Raw genomic sequence first — 13,657 nt, 5'->3', positions numbered from 1 at the left:
TATACCCAAATGGATTTTTATTATTGTAGTAGATAGACACTAAAGCCCTGTAAAGGAAGAAAAATCCCCACATACTTTCAAGCAAACAATTCAAGTCTGCATATTAATCTGTACTTTTAAATAAACAGCAATAATTGATAGGAGTTGGGCACCTTGTTGTATTGTACAGTGACAGGGATTAAACACTGGCACTGCAAAATGCCAGCTTTCAGCTTGCGCACTTGTAGACCCTTCAGAGCCATGAACTGACATTTGCAATCTTTGTCAGTCAGAAAAAAATGGCAAATACAGTTAAATTTAGTTCTGCCATTCAAATGGAATGAAGGTCATCACCTGCCCCTCTTGTGATTTGATTATCAAGGGACTGAGTTTATTTTCCTGAAGAAAGACACATTTAAAGGTCCCAATTCTGCAACTCTTGCCTCATCTCAGCAGCTCAACTGGCTTAAATTATTAATCATTAACCGACTTAGCTTGAGTGTTCATTTAAGAATACAGATTATTATGTAGTCCTGAACTGCTCACTTAAGCACTTTTCCTTTCCTAGAGCTCTCATAACCACTCTGGAAAAACAATTAAATACATTTTGAAATTGCAAAAATGAGTATATTAAATAAATAGAATTTATAATTCAATTACCTGGCTTTTTCAAATGCTACAGTTACATATGGTTTACATTACCCAAAACACTTTTATTGACTTCATTCATGTAAATAAACACTACAGGTTCAATCCTTCTACCCAAGAAGACAAGGTAACTCTGTAGCAAGGCCCTGAATTGCAAACCATTAGGTGTACAAAGTCTGGACCAAAGCATCACGCTTGCAAGGAGAAACATGCTTGCCAGCATAGAAGAAAACACTGGCTCCACAATCCCCTCCATATGCTGCTCCTGACTCTGGGGCATTCCTCTCGTGCTCACAGATGCCCTGAAGTTTTGGGGGGTTAGGAGTGCAGCAGATTACAGGCAACAATTTTTGGCCCAGTGCTTCTAGTAAGAAGTGGGTTTCCTGAGGTTACTGTGAGACCAAATTGTGGCAGAAGCCAAAATCAAGGATACAGCAACGCCAGCGTCAGTCTGAGCAGAGCGAATGTCTCCCCTGTGGAAGTGGACTGTTTCATGGACTAAAAACTAGCAGTAACAGGGAGAGTCTTCACTTCTTTACCTGCCACACTGAACTCCTAATCTCCTTCCAGGGACAACCACATCAGAAACATCCTGAGAAACCTCAGCAAAGCTGGCAATATGGCCTTGAATGCTTTTTGTAGCAGATGGGACCAAGGCTGCATTTCCTAATGACTTAAGCAACATTCAGAAACAAGACCTCTGGGGATAATATTAAAGGATTGCTCAATAGTTAGCACATAACCTGCCATCTGAACACACAGGCAAATTTTTATAATGCATTTTTGCACTATGCTGCACTGAAGGGGACATCCTATAGGTGCACCATAGGTCAGGTTCCAGTGTTGCAGTGCTCTGCCATGAAATAAGAAAGCTCATTCATTAGCATATGAATCAGCTCTCCACAGAATGTGGTAGAACTGCAGGAGAGGAAAAGCCATTTTGCTTTAATAATAACAGCCTGTAAGAGGCAATCCCAGGTACAAAATGATCAAGTGACCAGAGCCAGTTCAGTGAAGAATGATAGCATTTTATGCTCAACACTTCAAGATTAAAGTCTTTAGTTAGCTAAGCATAATGTGAATCAGTTTCATGTATAATGCATTGTGTGAGCCTGTAGCCACTGTGATACAATATAAGCAATTCCATTTAGTGCAATTTGACTATAGCTAGTACAGAATAATTGGAGTCAGTTTCTAGCATGCTAGAATTTGAGTCAAATATGATATGGAAAAGAATTTGATACATAATAATATGGAGGCGAAGATAACAAGCAATGATGTGGATGAATAGTTAGTATGTTATAATACAGAAGTCATTTAAATAGGTTGTGATGTGATTACGAATCCAGTGTTCTTATACATAGACAAAAGGTTAATCCGTAAAGAAAGGCAACTATTAAGAAACAGTACAAATAATGGCAACACAGCTGGATTCGAGGGGAACTTGACATCAAATACTGCAGTCTTCTCAAATATAAGAATGATGCAATAAACATCTACCAGAGGATAAACATGGATACTCAGGTAAGCACAGGACATGTCTCAGAGCAGTTCCTCACATTGCAGGGGTGGTGTTAATGCTGCACTGGGCGATTCCAACTCCTGCTCGGGAATTCAGCCCTTTCTGTTCTTTTTCTACCATTATTAGAAGCAGTTGTGACAGTTCTAACCCCTTTGGTACTCCGGGCCTCAATTTTACAATCTGGTGTGCAAATACAACAGTTTGAAGACATGCCTCTTCCATGAGGTTAATAATGTATGATTAGTTAAAGAACTACAGTGTTTTAAAGCAAGCACATAAACATTAACATGACAGATCTACATGTAAACATTGTTGGCTTTCTAAAATTACTTCTGAAAACAGCAAAAAATGTGCTATTATTGTGACTTGTGATTGCATAGCGTTTAAGTTCAACAGACACTAGTTCACTGATTGTTTTTTTTTTTTTTTTTTCTCTTCCTAACTTTTCATGAGTCTAACCCTGTATGCAGGAGAAGAGCTCATTTATGAGCACGTGCTAATCGGTTCTGACTACAAGTTTAAGTCATCCCTGAGCAAACAGAAAACTATTCAGCTTAGCAATAAAGTTAAATAATTATTACCAGGCTATGTGATGTGACTACAATGTGACATTGAAATGACTATGGTGTGATTAGAATAAGAATGTTATATGCCTGTGATGTTACTAGAATGAGGCTATAAAACGTCTGTGATGCCATACTGCTGTGATATGACTAGTGTCAGGAAAAATGCGTGCATTATTAATGCATACATAAACATGCCGTATTTCAGAAGCAGACTGCATTACACAGAATGCTAGCAGTTCTAATTATCTCCTTTATTAATGGCTGTTCTGCTTTGTATTTTAAAAGACAAAAGAACCGCATACTTAATTCATTCACAGAATTCTTTTTCTAAGTGGTTTGGCAGTAAGGTTGCTCCTTCATGTCACTTGCTTGACTTTCACTGCTGGGGCTCTAGCCATCCTTCTTGTATTACATAATGAACATTTTTCGTAAACTATTATTAGATCCAGTTCCGTTTTCTAACATTACTTGATGTCATCAAAAACGGGATCAATTTTTTTTCTGTGTATCTGTAACAAGAGTATTTTGGACACAACTACAAAGCAAAAACTGAGAGTGTTCAATCTTTACACATCATGGGATTACAAGATGTGCAATACTCACATACAGTGTCTGCATCCATATGACTTGCAAGGCTATGTACATTTATCAGTATGTAGCACACAATTCCATGCCATGCAAATTACTGACCTCTGAGAGATACAAGCAGCTTCCACCATTTGTTAATAGTGCATCCTATGTGCAGACACATAAGGGAGTCTAAGAGCCTGCATCTGAAAATGTAAAATCTTCAAGGCAGAACTCCGATCTTTAGCTCACCAATGCTATCCACTGAAAATGTGCAAATGAGATAGGACCACATCCAGGAAAAGTAAAATGCTGATGTTATCTTTGTGGGGTTTTTTTTTTTGGTTTTGTTTTTTTTCCCATGCATATGTATTTGAAAGGCTTAACCAGAAGCAGCAATCAGCGTGGCCACGTACCTGGGCATACTAAATTGGATAGGTTCTATCATACAGCTTTTAAGTTCAAGCTGAGAAAAGCTAGCAATAAAAGCACAGTCAAATGAAGGTTCATTCATGCTTCAGAAAACGTTGAAAAAGGCACTACATATAATGCACTATAGATAATGCACTATAATCATCTTCTTGTCACACTTCTGAGGTCACTCATATCATAATACATTGGCATTTTATTACAGCGTCTTCCAGGCATGTGATGCTTCTTTGTGGCTAGCTGGATAATTTACCTGTGTCATTTATGGGGAAGGCGAAACGATCACTTTTATTATTTATCAAACCACAGAGAGGAGGAATCTTTTCCAGTTCAATGTTTAAGCAGACAAAACCCAAACCAGCAGAGCAGCTCTCTCCCTCCCTTGGCGAGCGTCTCGGCTGACCCTTCGGGAAAGGGAAGGAGAAAGGTGTGCAGGCGTAAATGGGAGCCGAGACAGGGCTGGAGTCAGAGCAGCCTGAATTATAGATGAAAGGGCATGTATTAAATATAAGGCCGAACGGGGCGAAGGCGGGCCGGGGCGGGCGGTTGCCTCCGAACCCGCGCGGCGCCGAGCGGCGGCCCCACGGCCACGGCTCCGCTCCGCTGCGGGCCCCACTCGCGCCACGGGCGGTCGCGCTGCCCCGCGCAAGGGACACGGAGCACGCACTCATATATCCCCCGCCCCTCGAAACCTGAAACCACACCACCGACCCGAAGGCACACCAAACCCTTTTTCCCACATCGCCCCTCAACTAGGGGCAAACCCGACGCCGTTTTCCGCCCCCTCCGCGCCCCGCGGAGCGCCGCGCCCCCGACCGCGGAGCGCCCGCCCGCCCGCCCTCCGGCCGGCCGCGCCGCCCGCGCCGCGCCCGCGTGTCTCCGTCACACTCCTCCCGCGGAACGCTCTCCTCCCGCCGCGTCCCCGCGTCCCCTCGCCCCCGGTCCCCTCCGCGCGGCGCGCAGCCCCCTCCCGCCCGGCCGGGCCGGGGAGCGACGTGCCCGGCGGCCAATGCCGCGGCCGCGCTCCGCCATCCGCCGCCCCCGCCGGCGCGGGCCAATGCGGTGCGGAGGGAGGGGTGGCCTCGCGCCGCTCCCACCCTCCCTCTGGGCTTATTGAGAGTTATATCAAGAATTTCAGTTCAGAGGGAGAGAGGGAGAAGGAGAGAGCGTATGTGAGGGAGAGAGGCTGGGAAGGAGGGAGGGCGGGAGGGAGGGAGGAAGGAGGGAGAGCGCCGCCGCTTCCTCCCGTCACTAAAGCAATAACCTCTTAGGTTTTTTTTTTTTCCTTTTTTTTTTTTTTTTTTTTTTTTTTGGCAACTGTCACCCCAGAGCTAAAGAGGGAGAAGCACCGCCAGACCAACTCTTGCCATTTCCAGTCAGAAGTTGCAGACTTCATGTAGCTGCCTCTGCTCTGCCGGGAGAGGGACGGGAATTGTGTGCAGTGCAGAGTGGAAAATACCCCCGCTCTAAGAAGTGCACTGGATTTTTTCTCTTGCTGTTTGTTTGGGTTGTTGCGTGCACGTCAGGCACCCAAAGGATCGCCGCTTCATAGGAATGAAACGTGGAGAGGATGACTAACGACAGAACAGTGAATTTGTTCCCTGGAGTTGCTAATTTGCCACCCCGAAGCAACACATATCTCGAGGAGGAAGCGTTTGGCCGCTGCTGATTTCTCCAAAACTGGTGGTTTACCAGATGCATTGTGCTGTATCTGCTGGAACAGATCATTGCTTTGCTGCAGCAGATCGTCAAAGGTAGACAACTAACGTAAGTGCAAAGTTACCCTTACACTGGGATACGTTTCCTTTAAAGAAAAAAAAAAAAAGAAAAAAAAAAAAAGCATCACGCAGTATATTTATCTAGGGAAAGAATCAGTGTTTGGGATTCAGTTGATGTTGGTGGGAAAGGCTCACCTACTCGCTGTCTCTGCATCCCTACCTGCATTACTCTGCTGGAAGTAATCACAGGCATCAGTTACCGTGCAGCTTAATGCAGATAAGATTAGTGCTTAGGGCTGCCTAGTTCCGTCAAAACTGTAGGTGCTGGCAGCCTTGCACCCTGATAATGCGCGGTTAGCAGTGCATGCAAACAGAAGTCTGTCAGTTGCTTTCCTTTTTTTTTTTTTTTTTTTTTTTCCTTTCACCTGCATTATTAGCCTGCAGTATTTATATTTGGCAGCTGCTAATATCATTCTGAAGGGAGATCAGTGTCAACAGGGAAAGGCTGCACCTTTTTTCCTCCACATGTCATCAGAAAATGTATATTCCCCCCCATCTGTAAACATGCTTCCTGCTTCTAAGTTACATTTGGAATTTCCAGCCTCCTTATTTAGACTGTGTTTAAAAACAAATAAAGTTTTAGGTCATTAAACAGAAGAAGTATCCAACATCTGGAGAAGAAACATTGAGCTGAGAGTGTAAGAAACTGTAAGTCCTGTTATTGTCTCATCAGTTAACAGGGATGTGAAGTAGCCAGTGACGACTGCTGCAGCAGCAGCATGTCCGGGTGGTTATTTCCCAGTACGATAGCTATAGAGGGGCATGCAAGGCACAGCGAGCAGAGAAAAATCTGGTTAGCAAGAGCTAAAAAATACGTATGGAAGCAAACAGCAAATTACATTTGGCAGCTGACATAGCAGTTAGAATTCAGAAGTAGCCCGGGAAGGTTTTTTACTTGCACCAAATGACTGGGTGGAGGAGGGTAGAGGGGGAACGCACGTTACAGATTACACGGTGTACCAAGAAATTATTCAGAAAGTACGTGTCGAAACAGTAGCTACCCTTAATCCTGCAAGTAGTTATTTTCATTCGTGCTCTGAGCAAATGCAGCCGATGGGATATTGGTGCTTTTGTCCAGAGGGCTTGCTTGTAAAAGGGAGCAGTAGGAAAATGTACTGCTGGAAGCGTGCATTGCAAAAACAAGTAGTAGTTGGAGATTGTGGATTTATCATGCCTAAAAAACCAATAATGCTGTTCTGTGTGGTTGTGTTGACAGTGATGTCTCCAAATAAGAAATGAGATGTAATGCATCCTGCAGTCCATGCATGCCTCCTCTTGCAAATCGCGCATCATTCCTCCCTGGAAACCTTTAAGTCCTAAAATCTGTGAAAAGAGAATAAAAACATTATCATGGACCCGAGGGATTTTTACCTGTTGGCCGCTTTGATTGCCTGTTTAAGGCTGGATTCTGCTATAGCTCAAGAACTTATTTACACTATTAGAGAGGAGCTGCCTGAAAATGTGCCCATAGGGAACATACCAAAGGACCTGAACATTTCTCATATCAATGCTGCCACAGGGACCAGTGCCAGCCTTGTCTACAGACTGGTGTCTAAAGCAGGGGATGCGCCTCTGGTCAAAGTGTCCAGTAACACGGGGGAAATCTTTACAACATCTAACAGAATAGACAGAGAAAAACTGTGTGCTGGAGCTTCCTATGCAGAAGAAAATGAGTGTTTCTTTGAACTTGAAGTGGTGATTCTCCCCAATGACTTTTTTAGGCTGATCAAAATAAAAATCATTGTAAAGGATACTAATGACAATGCACCTATGTTTCCATCCCCTGTCATCAATATCTCCATCCCAGAAAACACTCTGATCAACAGTCGCTTTCCAATCCCATCAGCAACGGATCCTGACACAGGTTTCAATGGTGTGCAGCACTATGAATTGTTAAATGGACAGAGTGTCTTTGGACTGGATATTGTAGAAACTCCAGAAGGGGAGAAATGGCCTCAGCTGATTGTGCAGCAGAACTTGGACAGAGAGCAAAAAGACACCTACGTGATGAAAATCAAAGTGGAGGATGGAGGTACCCCCCAGAAATCCAGCACAGCTATCCTGCAAGTCACAGTAAGTGATGTCAATGATAACAGGCCAGTTTTTAAAGAGAGTCAAGTAGAGGTCCATATACCAGAGAATGCCCCTGTAGGCACCTCTGTAATCCAGCTTCATGCTACAGATGCTGATATAGGAAGCAATGCAGAAATCAGATATATTTTTGGTGCCCAAGTCGCCCCTGCAACCAAAAGATTTTTTGCTTTAAACAACACCACAGGGCTGATTACAGTTCAAAAGTCCTTAGATCGAGAAGAGACTGCTATTCACAAAGTGACAGTGCTGGCTAGCGATGGTAGCTCTACACCAGCCCGGGCAACTGTCACCATCAATGTCACTGATGTAAACGATAACCCTCCTAATATAGACCTCAGGTACATAATAAGTCCCATCAATGGCACAGTGTACTTATCTGAGAAAGATCCCATCAATACAAAGATTGCCCTAATTACGGTTTCAGATAAGGACACTGATGTGAATGGCAAAGTGATCTGTTTCATTGAGAGAGAAGTCCCCTTCCACTTGAAAGCAGTTTATGACAACCAGTATTTGTTAGAGACCTCTTCCTTGTTGGACTACGAGGGCACCAAAGAATTCAGCTTTAAAATTGTGGCTTCTGATTCTGGCAAGCCCAGTTTGAACCAGACTGCCCTGGTAAGAGTTAAGCTGGAGGATGAAAATGACAACCCTCCGATTTTCAGCCAGCCTGTAATTGAGCTGTCAGTTTCTGAAAACAACCGGCGTGGTCTATACTTAACAACTATTAGTGCCACAGATGAAGACAGTGGGAAAAATGCAGATATTGTTTATCAGCTTGGTCCTAATGCCTCCTTTTTTGATCTGGATCGAAAGACAGGAGTTTTGACAGCCTCCAGAGTTTTTGACAGAGAAGAGCAGGAACGTTTCATTTTCACTGTTACAGCCCGAGACAATGGCACCCCTCCTTTGCAGAGTCAAGCGGCTGTAATTGTTACTGTGTTGGACGAAAATGACAACAGTCCCAAATTTACTCATAATCATTTCCAGTTTTTCGTATCAGAGAACTTACCTAAGTATAGCACGGTGGGTGTGATCACAGTGACTGATGCAGATGCTGGGGAAAATAAAGCAGTGACCCTTTCCATCCTGAATGACAATGAAAACTTTGTGCTGGATCCGTACTCTGGAGTTATAAAGTCCAACGTTTCTTTTGATCGAGAGCAGCAGAGCTCTTACACTTTTGATGTTAAGGCAGTGGATGGAGGGCAACCTCCTCGCTCTTCTACAGCGAAAGTAACAATAAACGTGATGGATGTTAATGATAACAGTCCTGTTGTCATCTACCCACCTTCTAATACTTCTTTTAAGCTAGTGCCACTCTCAGCAATTCCAGGATCGGTGGTAGCCGAAGTCTTTGCTGTGGATATAGACACTGGCATGAACGCTGAGCTGAAGTACACGATTGTAAGCGGCAATAACAAGGGTTTGTTTCGGATTGATCCAGTGACAGGTAATATCACTCTAGAAGAAAAACCAACGCCTAATGATGTGGGGTTGCATCGCTTAGTTGTCAACATAAGTGATTTGGGTTATCCCAAATCCCTGCATACTCTTGTGCTTGTATTTTTATATGTAAATGATACTGCTGGAAATGCCTCTTATATTTATGACTTGATACGCAGGACTATGGAAACGCCTTTGGATCGGAACATAGGGGACAGTAGCCAACCCTATCAAAATGAGGACTATCTCACAATCATGATCGCTATTGTGGCGGGTGCCATGGTTGTCATAGTGGTGATATTTGTCACAGTTCTTGTTCGCTGTCGACATGCATCCAGATTCAAAGCTGCCCAGAGGAGCAAGCAAGGTGCTGAGTGGATGTCTCCCAATCAGGAAAACAAGCAAAACAAGAAGAAGAAAAGGAAGAAAAGGAAATCTCCAAAGAGCTCCCTTTTGAACTTTGTGACCATTGAGGAGTCCAAACCTGATGATGCAGTTCATGAACCTATCAACGGGACAATAAGCCTTCCAGCAGAGCTGGAGGAGCAAAGTATAGGAAGATTTGATTGGGGCACAGCACCACCATCAACCTTTAAGCCTAACAGTCCTGATCTTGCCAAGCATTACAAATCTGCCTCTCCTCAGTCTGCTTTTCATCTCAAACCTGACACTCCAGTTTCAGTGAAAAAGCACCATGTGATTCAGGAACTCCCGTTGGACAACACCTTTGTTGGTGGTTGTGACACCCTTTCCAAACGCTCTTCCACTAGTTCAGATCACTTCAGTGCCTCAGAGTGCAGTTCCCAAGGAGGCTTCAAGACAAAGGGCCCCTTACACACCAGACAGGTAAACGAGCACTTTTACTGGTCTATAAGTACTGCATACAAGTGCCCGATCAACCAGTATTAAAAGTGCCACTGTGTTGTGGATTGGTTTTTTGTTGTTGCTTGTTTGTTTCATTCTAATTTAATTTAATTAACATTATGGGGGGAACAAAAAAAGCCCGAACCAAACACCAAAAACAAGAATAAACAAACTAAAACCTTGACCTCTTTATCATTTTCCAGGGGCTTAACCATGTGTTTGCAAAATGCCTCTGATGCTTTGGGTTTTGAAGAAATTTGTTAGAGGACTGTTACGCCTCCGTGCATGTGCACATACATGCGCATAAACAAAACTGATATTTTTTTTTTCTCCCCAGTATTTAACTGTCCAATTGTAAAACTTACTGAAGAACTGTTTCCCTATGTTCTAAATTTCAGTCAGAAATATGTCTGTTTCAAGGTTGAAGGGATATGTACATTTTTTCAAATTTCAGAGTGAGTTGGCTTGAATTTCTTTTCCAGTTCAAGCTGATTTGGAACCTTCCTAAGTTACTGTTACTAAAAAGGTTAATTCTTTTTCCCTAACAAAGACAGCCAAATTTCCAAGCTACTTCATCAGTGAAGCACGTGGTTTATTGGTAGGATATAACTAAGCCATACATACGTCTTCCTCGTGTTTGAGCTCAACATGATTTTGGTGTAATAGATGAAAGTCGGTATCGCATAGACAGTTTGCTGCATATTTAAAAAAAAATGGCCAAAGCATACTTTTGAAAGGAATGCGTTCTCTGGATACATCTGAATTATGCAGGGATGAAAAAAAAAAAAAAAAAAAAAAAGGTCAGTTGTAAATATTTTCTCATCTCAGTAAGGCCTAAGTGATCTGACATATCTCATTTTAAACTGTGAAACACGCCATATGAAGAGGGATTAGGAGGCTGCGAGACTCATATTTCAACCAAATCCAGCATTAGGGTTGGGTGTTTTGTTTTTTGTTTTTTGGTTGTTTTTTTTTTTTTTTTTTCCTTAGGTCTAATAATTCCTTGCTAATAAAGATTTAAATGCGGTGCTGTCTTAATTTCTTTTACGGTCGCTCGTCTGCGGGCGCCGCGGGAGCGCGCGCGCGCGCGGCCCGTAGGTGGCGCCAAGGCACCGCGCGGCGCGCGCTGGCCCCGCGCCAGCGCTGCGGAGGCTGAGGGGGCCGGGAGCGCGGGAGGGCCGGGCCGGCCGAGGAGCGCCGCGCTGAGGGGCGGCCGCTGCTGCGAGTCGCACCCGTGCTCCTTGCGCAGCAAGCACCCTCCGAGTGGCGGTGGTTTGTCTGAGTTTATCAGGGATATGGATCCTCGGGAACCGGGCGAGACGCATTTAGGCTGGTCTTTGCGAAACGGTTTTGACGGTAGCCAAGTTTAGGACAAAGTCATCCTCTTGCTGTTGCGTTAGCCTTATCCGAGATGAACATGCTGTTCCCCGAAGTGCGTCTTGACTTTGCGTGTCTGTAAGGTGTCACACTGACGAGATGCTAAGAATAAAACAAGCGCTTTGGAGGCAGTTCTGCTAAAGTAACTGCTCTGACACAGCTCCTTCTTTAGAGACGCTGAAAGCACCGTAGAAGAATCTCACAAACTCCTAATCTCCCTAAGGGACTTTACAGAAGGGTGTACTCCCCGAGCCATCTCGCAGCACCATACACACTCTGTCAGTGTAAGTTAAAAAAAAAAAAAAAAAAAAAAAAAAAAAAAAAAAAAAGGCAGCTCTGCATAGTCTGTGCTTACTTGTCTGAAGTTTTCTCCTCAGTTTTAGTTTTTAGTTGCAAAATGTAATCCCCCCAAACCACACATTCCTTTTCTGTTCCAAGATTATTTTAATTTAGGCATAAATTAGGTTTCCAAACTCTATCAGAAAACTCAGTCTTAACTCCCTATAGTATCTAGAGGCAGCTGGGATGCCCAGAATTTTTTACCTGACAGAATGTGTAGGCTCTGCATGGAGAAATTGAACATGAGAGGAAAAAACCTCCCGCACCCTTAAAACAACACTGGCAGTATCTCGAGAGTTACTTGTGTTCATTACATTAAATACGACGGTCTCCATTTAATAATATCTGTAATTATAACTATATATAAACCTGATTCAAATTTCACTGAGGTCTTACTGTATCCTTTTAGAAGTCAGGAGTTACTCATGATTTGGATTGCTCCCTGAAAAAGCTGTATTATTATATGTAAATGAAAAAACAGCTCTTTCTTAGGTAGACAGTTACCTAATCTGAGTTAGTATATCTTTATTCTGTGGGGAATGATATAGCTTTTTTTTTTTTTTTTTTTTTTCCCTTGGTGTTTTGGTTTTGTTTGTTTGTTTGTTTGTTTTGTTTTTTTTTCCTTCTCCAATGGTGAGTGTTACAGGATGTACTCTTTATGTTTACTTGTCAATTTTGGCTGGAGTAGTATAACCATCAATGGTAATAATCATCAACAATCTTCCTATTCTTCTGTCTGTAATTCCTAAAATTAAGGTGCATCTTGGCTAATATTCGTAATATTCATTGGCAGAGGAGTGAAATACACCATCATAAGGTGGGGTTTTTTTTATTTATTATTATTAATTTGTGATAGAGTATGGCCTGTAAGCAAAGTATTCATATTTAAAGATCTTACTGAACAGTAGTGTGTGCTAATGCCACAACAGCCGAAAAAAATTTTTTTCAAATTCCTTTAGGAAGAGATACTTAATTCCATGCCATTGTACTGTTTTCTTCAGGTTTAACATAACTGATTGCTCTGCATCTAGCGTTGTGTTAGGTTACACACACATATATATATATATATATATTTTTTTTTTTTTTTTCCAGTAACTTGATGTGTTTTGTAAAGGACATGGGAATTGTTGTGGATGATGTTCAGATAGGGAAAGATGAAATACAGGATTAATATATGCTTAAGAAATACTAGCATCCTCCACCTTTACTTACCTTTTCTTTTAATTCAAGGTAAACGCACACACAGTGTGTCTTACAGATACATTAATGTTAGCAAGGAGCTGAGGCCTAAGTCAGCACTTGGACTTCATTCAAGCAAAATCCCAATACTTTTGATGGGCATGTGGCCCTAGAATTCTGTTAGGACTGGGTCTTAAATCAGAAAGCTTTTAGAATTTAAAATGTATTGTTCAATCATAATAAAAAGAAAAATCCTAGGTTTTGTGGGGTTTTGGGGGGGTTTTATTTTGGTGGGCAATTTCTGTGCAATCCTCAATAAATTTGGTGGAAACTCTGTGGTTTTTACATGTGACTTTGAATTGTATAGACTGATGTTTTACAAGTACCCAGTATGAAAACCAAAGCCTCCTTCAAGTGCCTATCTTGCAGTAAACCTGGTGGATGCTCTGAAAAGAGCATTTTTGAATACTTGAACTTGGAATTGTTCTAAATGGTAATTCGCATAACTAGGAATATAGAAAGGATGTTGCACACCACCAGCTTGTATAGCTAAGCTTCCAAAATCAGTGTTATGACTCACAACGAATACTGAAATCTATGCAGGCTTCTCAATCAGTGTTCTTTTCAGTATTTGATTGAACTTTAAAATGTGCTTCAAATTAGTAAGTCATTACACCAAACAGCTACATAGAAGTACAGCAGAAGGCAACATGTTGTATTCTTTTATGTGAAAGACTTCTTTTGAAAAGAAAATAAACAGACAAAAACTCCTATTCAATGTCATTAGATTAACAATAGATTAAATAATAAAAGAAATTAGGCAAATTTACTGTGGTTATCCCAATTTTAAATTATAACAACTTCATTTA

At 42.3% G+C, this 13,657-nt stretch overlaps 1 protein-coding gene across 3 annotated transcripts in view; it reads left to right on the top strand.

Annotated features, from left to right (window-relative positions):
* Positions 1-4,869: 4,869 nt before the first annotated feature.
* The window catches only part of PCDH9 (protocadherin 9), a 689,243-nt gene continuing 680,455 nt past the window's right edge, over positions 4,870-13,657 (top strand). For all 3 annotated transcript variants that reach the window (XM_040054888.2, XM_040054887.2, XM_040054889.2), the window contains exons 1-3: positions 4,870-4,879; positions 5,041-5,478; positions 6,706-9,875. In XM_040054888.2, the coding sequence (XP_039910822.1) occupies positions 6,840-9,875 (3,036 nt within the window). In that variant the 5' untranslated portion in view covers positions 4,870-4,879; positions 5,041-5,478; positions 6,706-6,839. The remainder of the gene's footprint in view (positions 4,880-5,040; positions 5,479-6,705; positions 9,876-13,657) is intronic.

The sequence above is a fragment of the Hirundo rustica genome, chromosome 2 (genome assembly GCF_015227805.2).
Source record: "Hirundo rustica isolate bHirRus1 chromosome 2, bHirRus1.pri.v3, whole genome shotgun sequence".
In the NCBI taxonomy this organism is placed as follows: domain Eukaryota; kingdom Metazoa; phylum Chordata; class Aves; order Passeriformes; family Hirundinidae; genus Hirundo; species Hirundo rustica.
The sequence above is the reverse complement of the archived record's forward strand: the minus strand, read 5'-3'. Positions and strand labels throughout refer to the sequence as shown.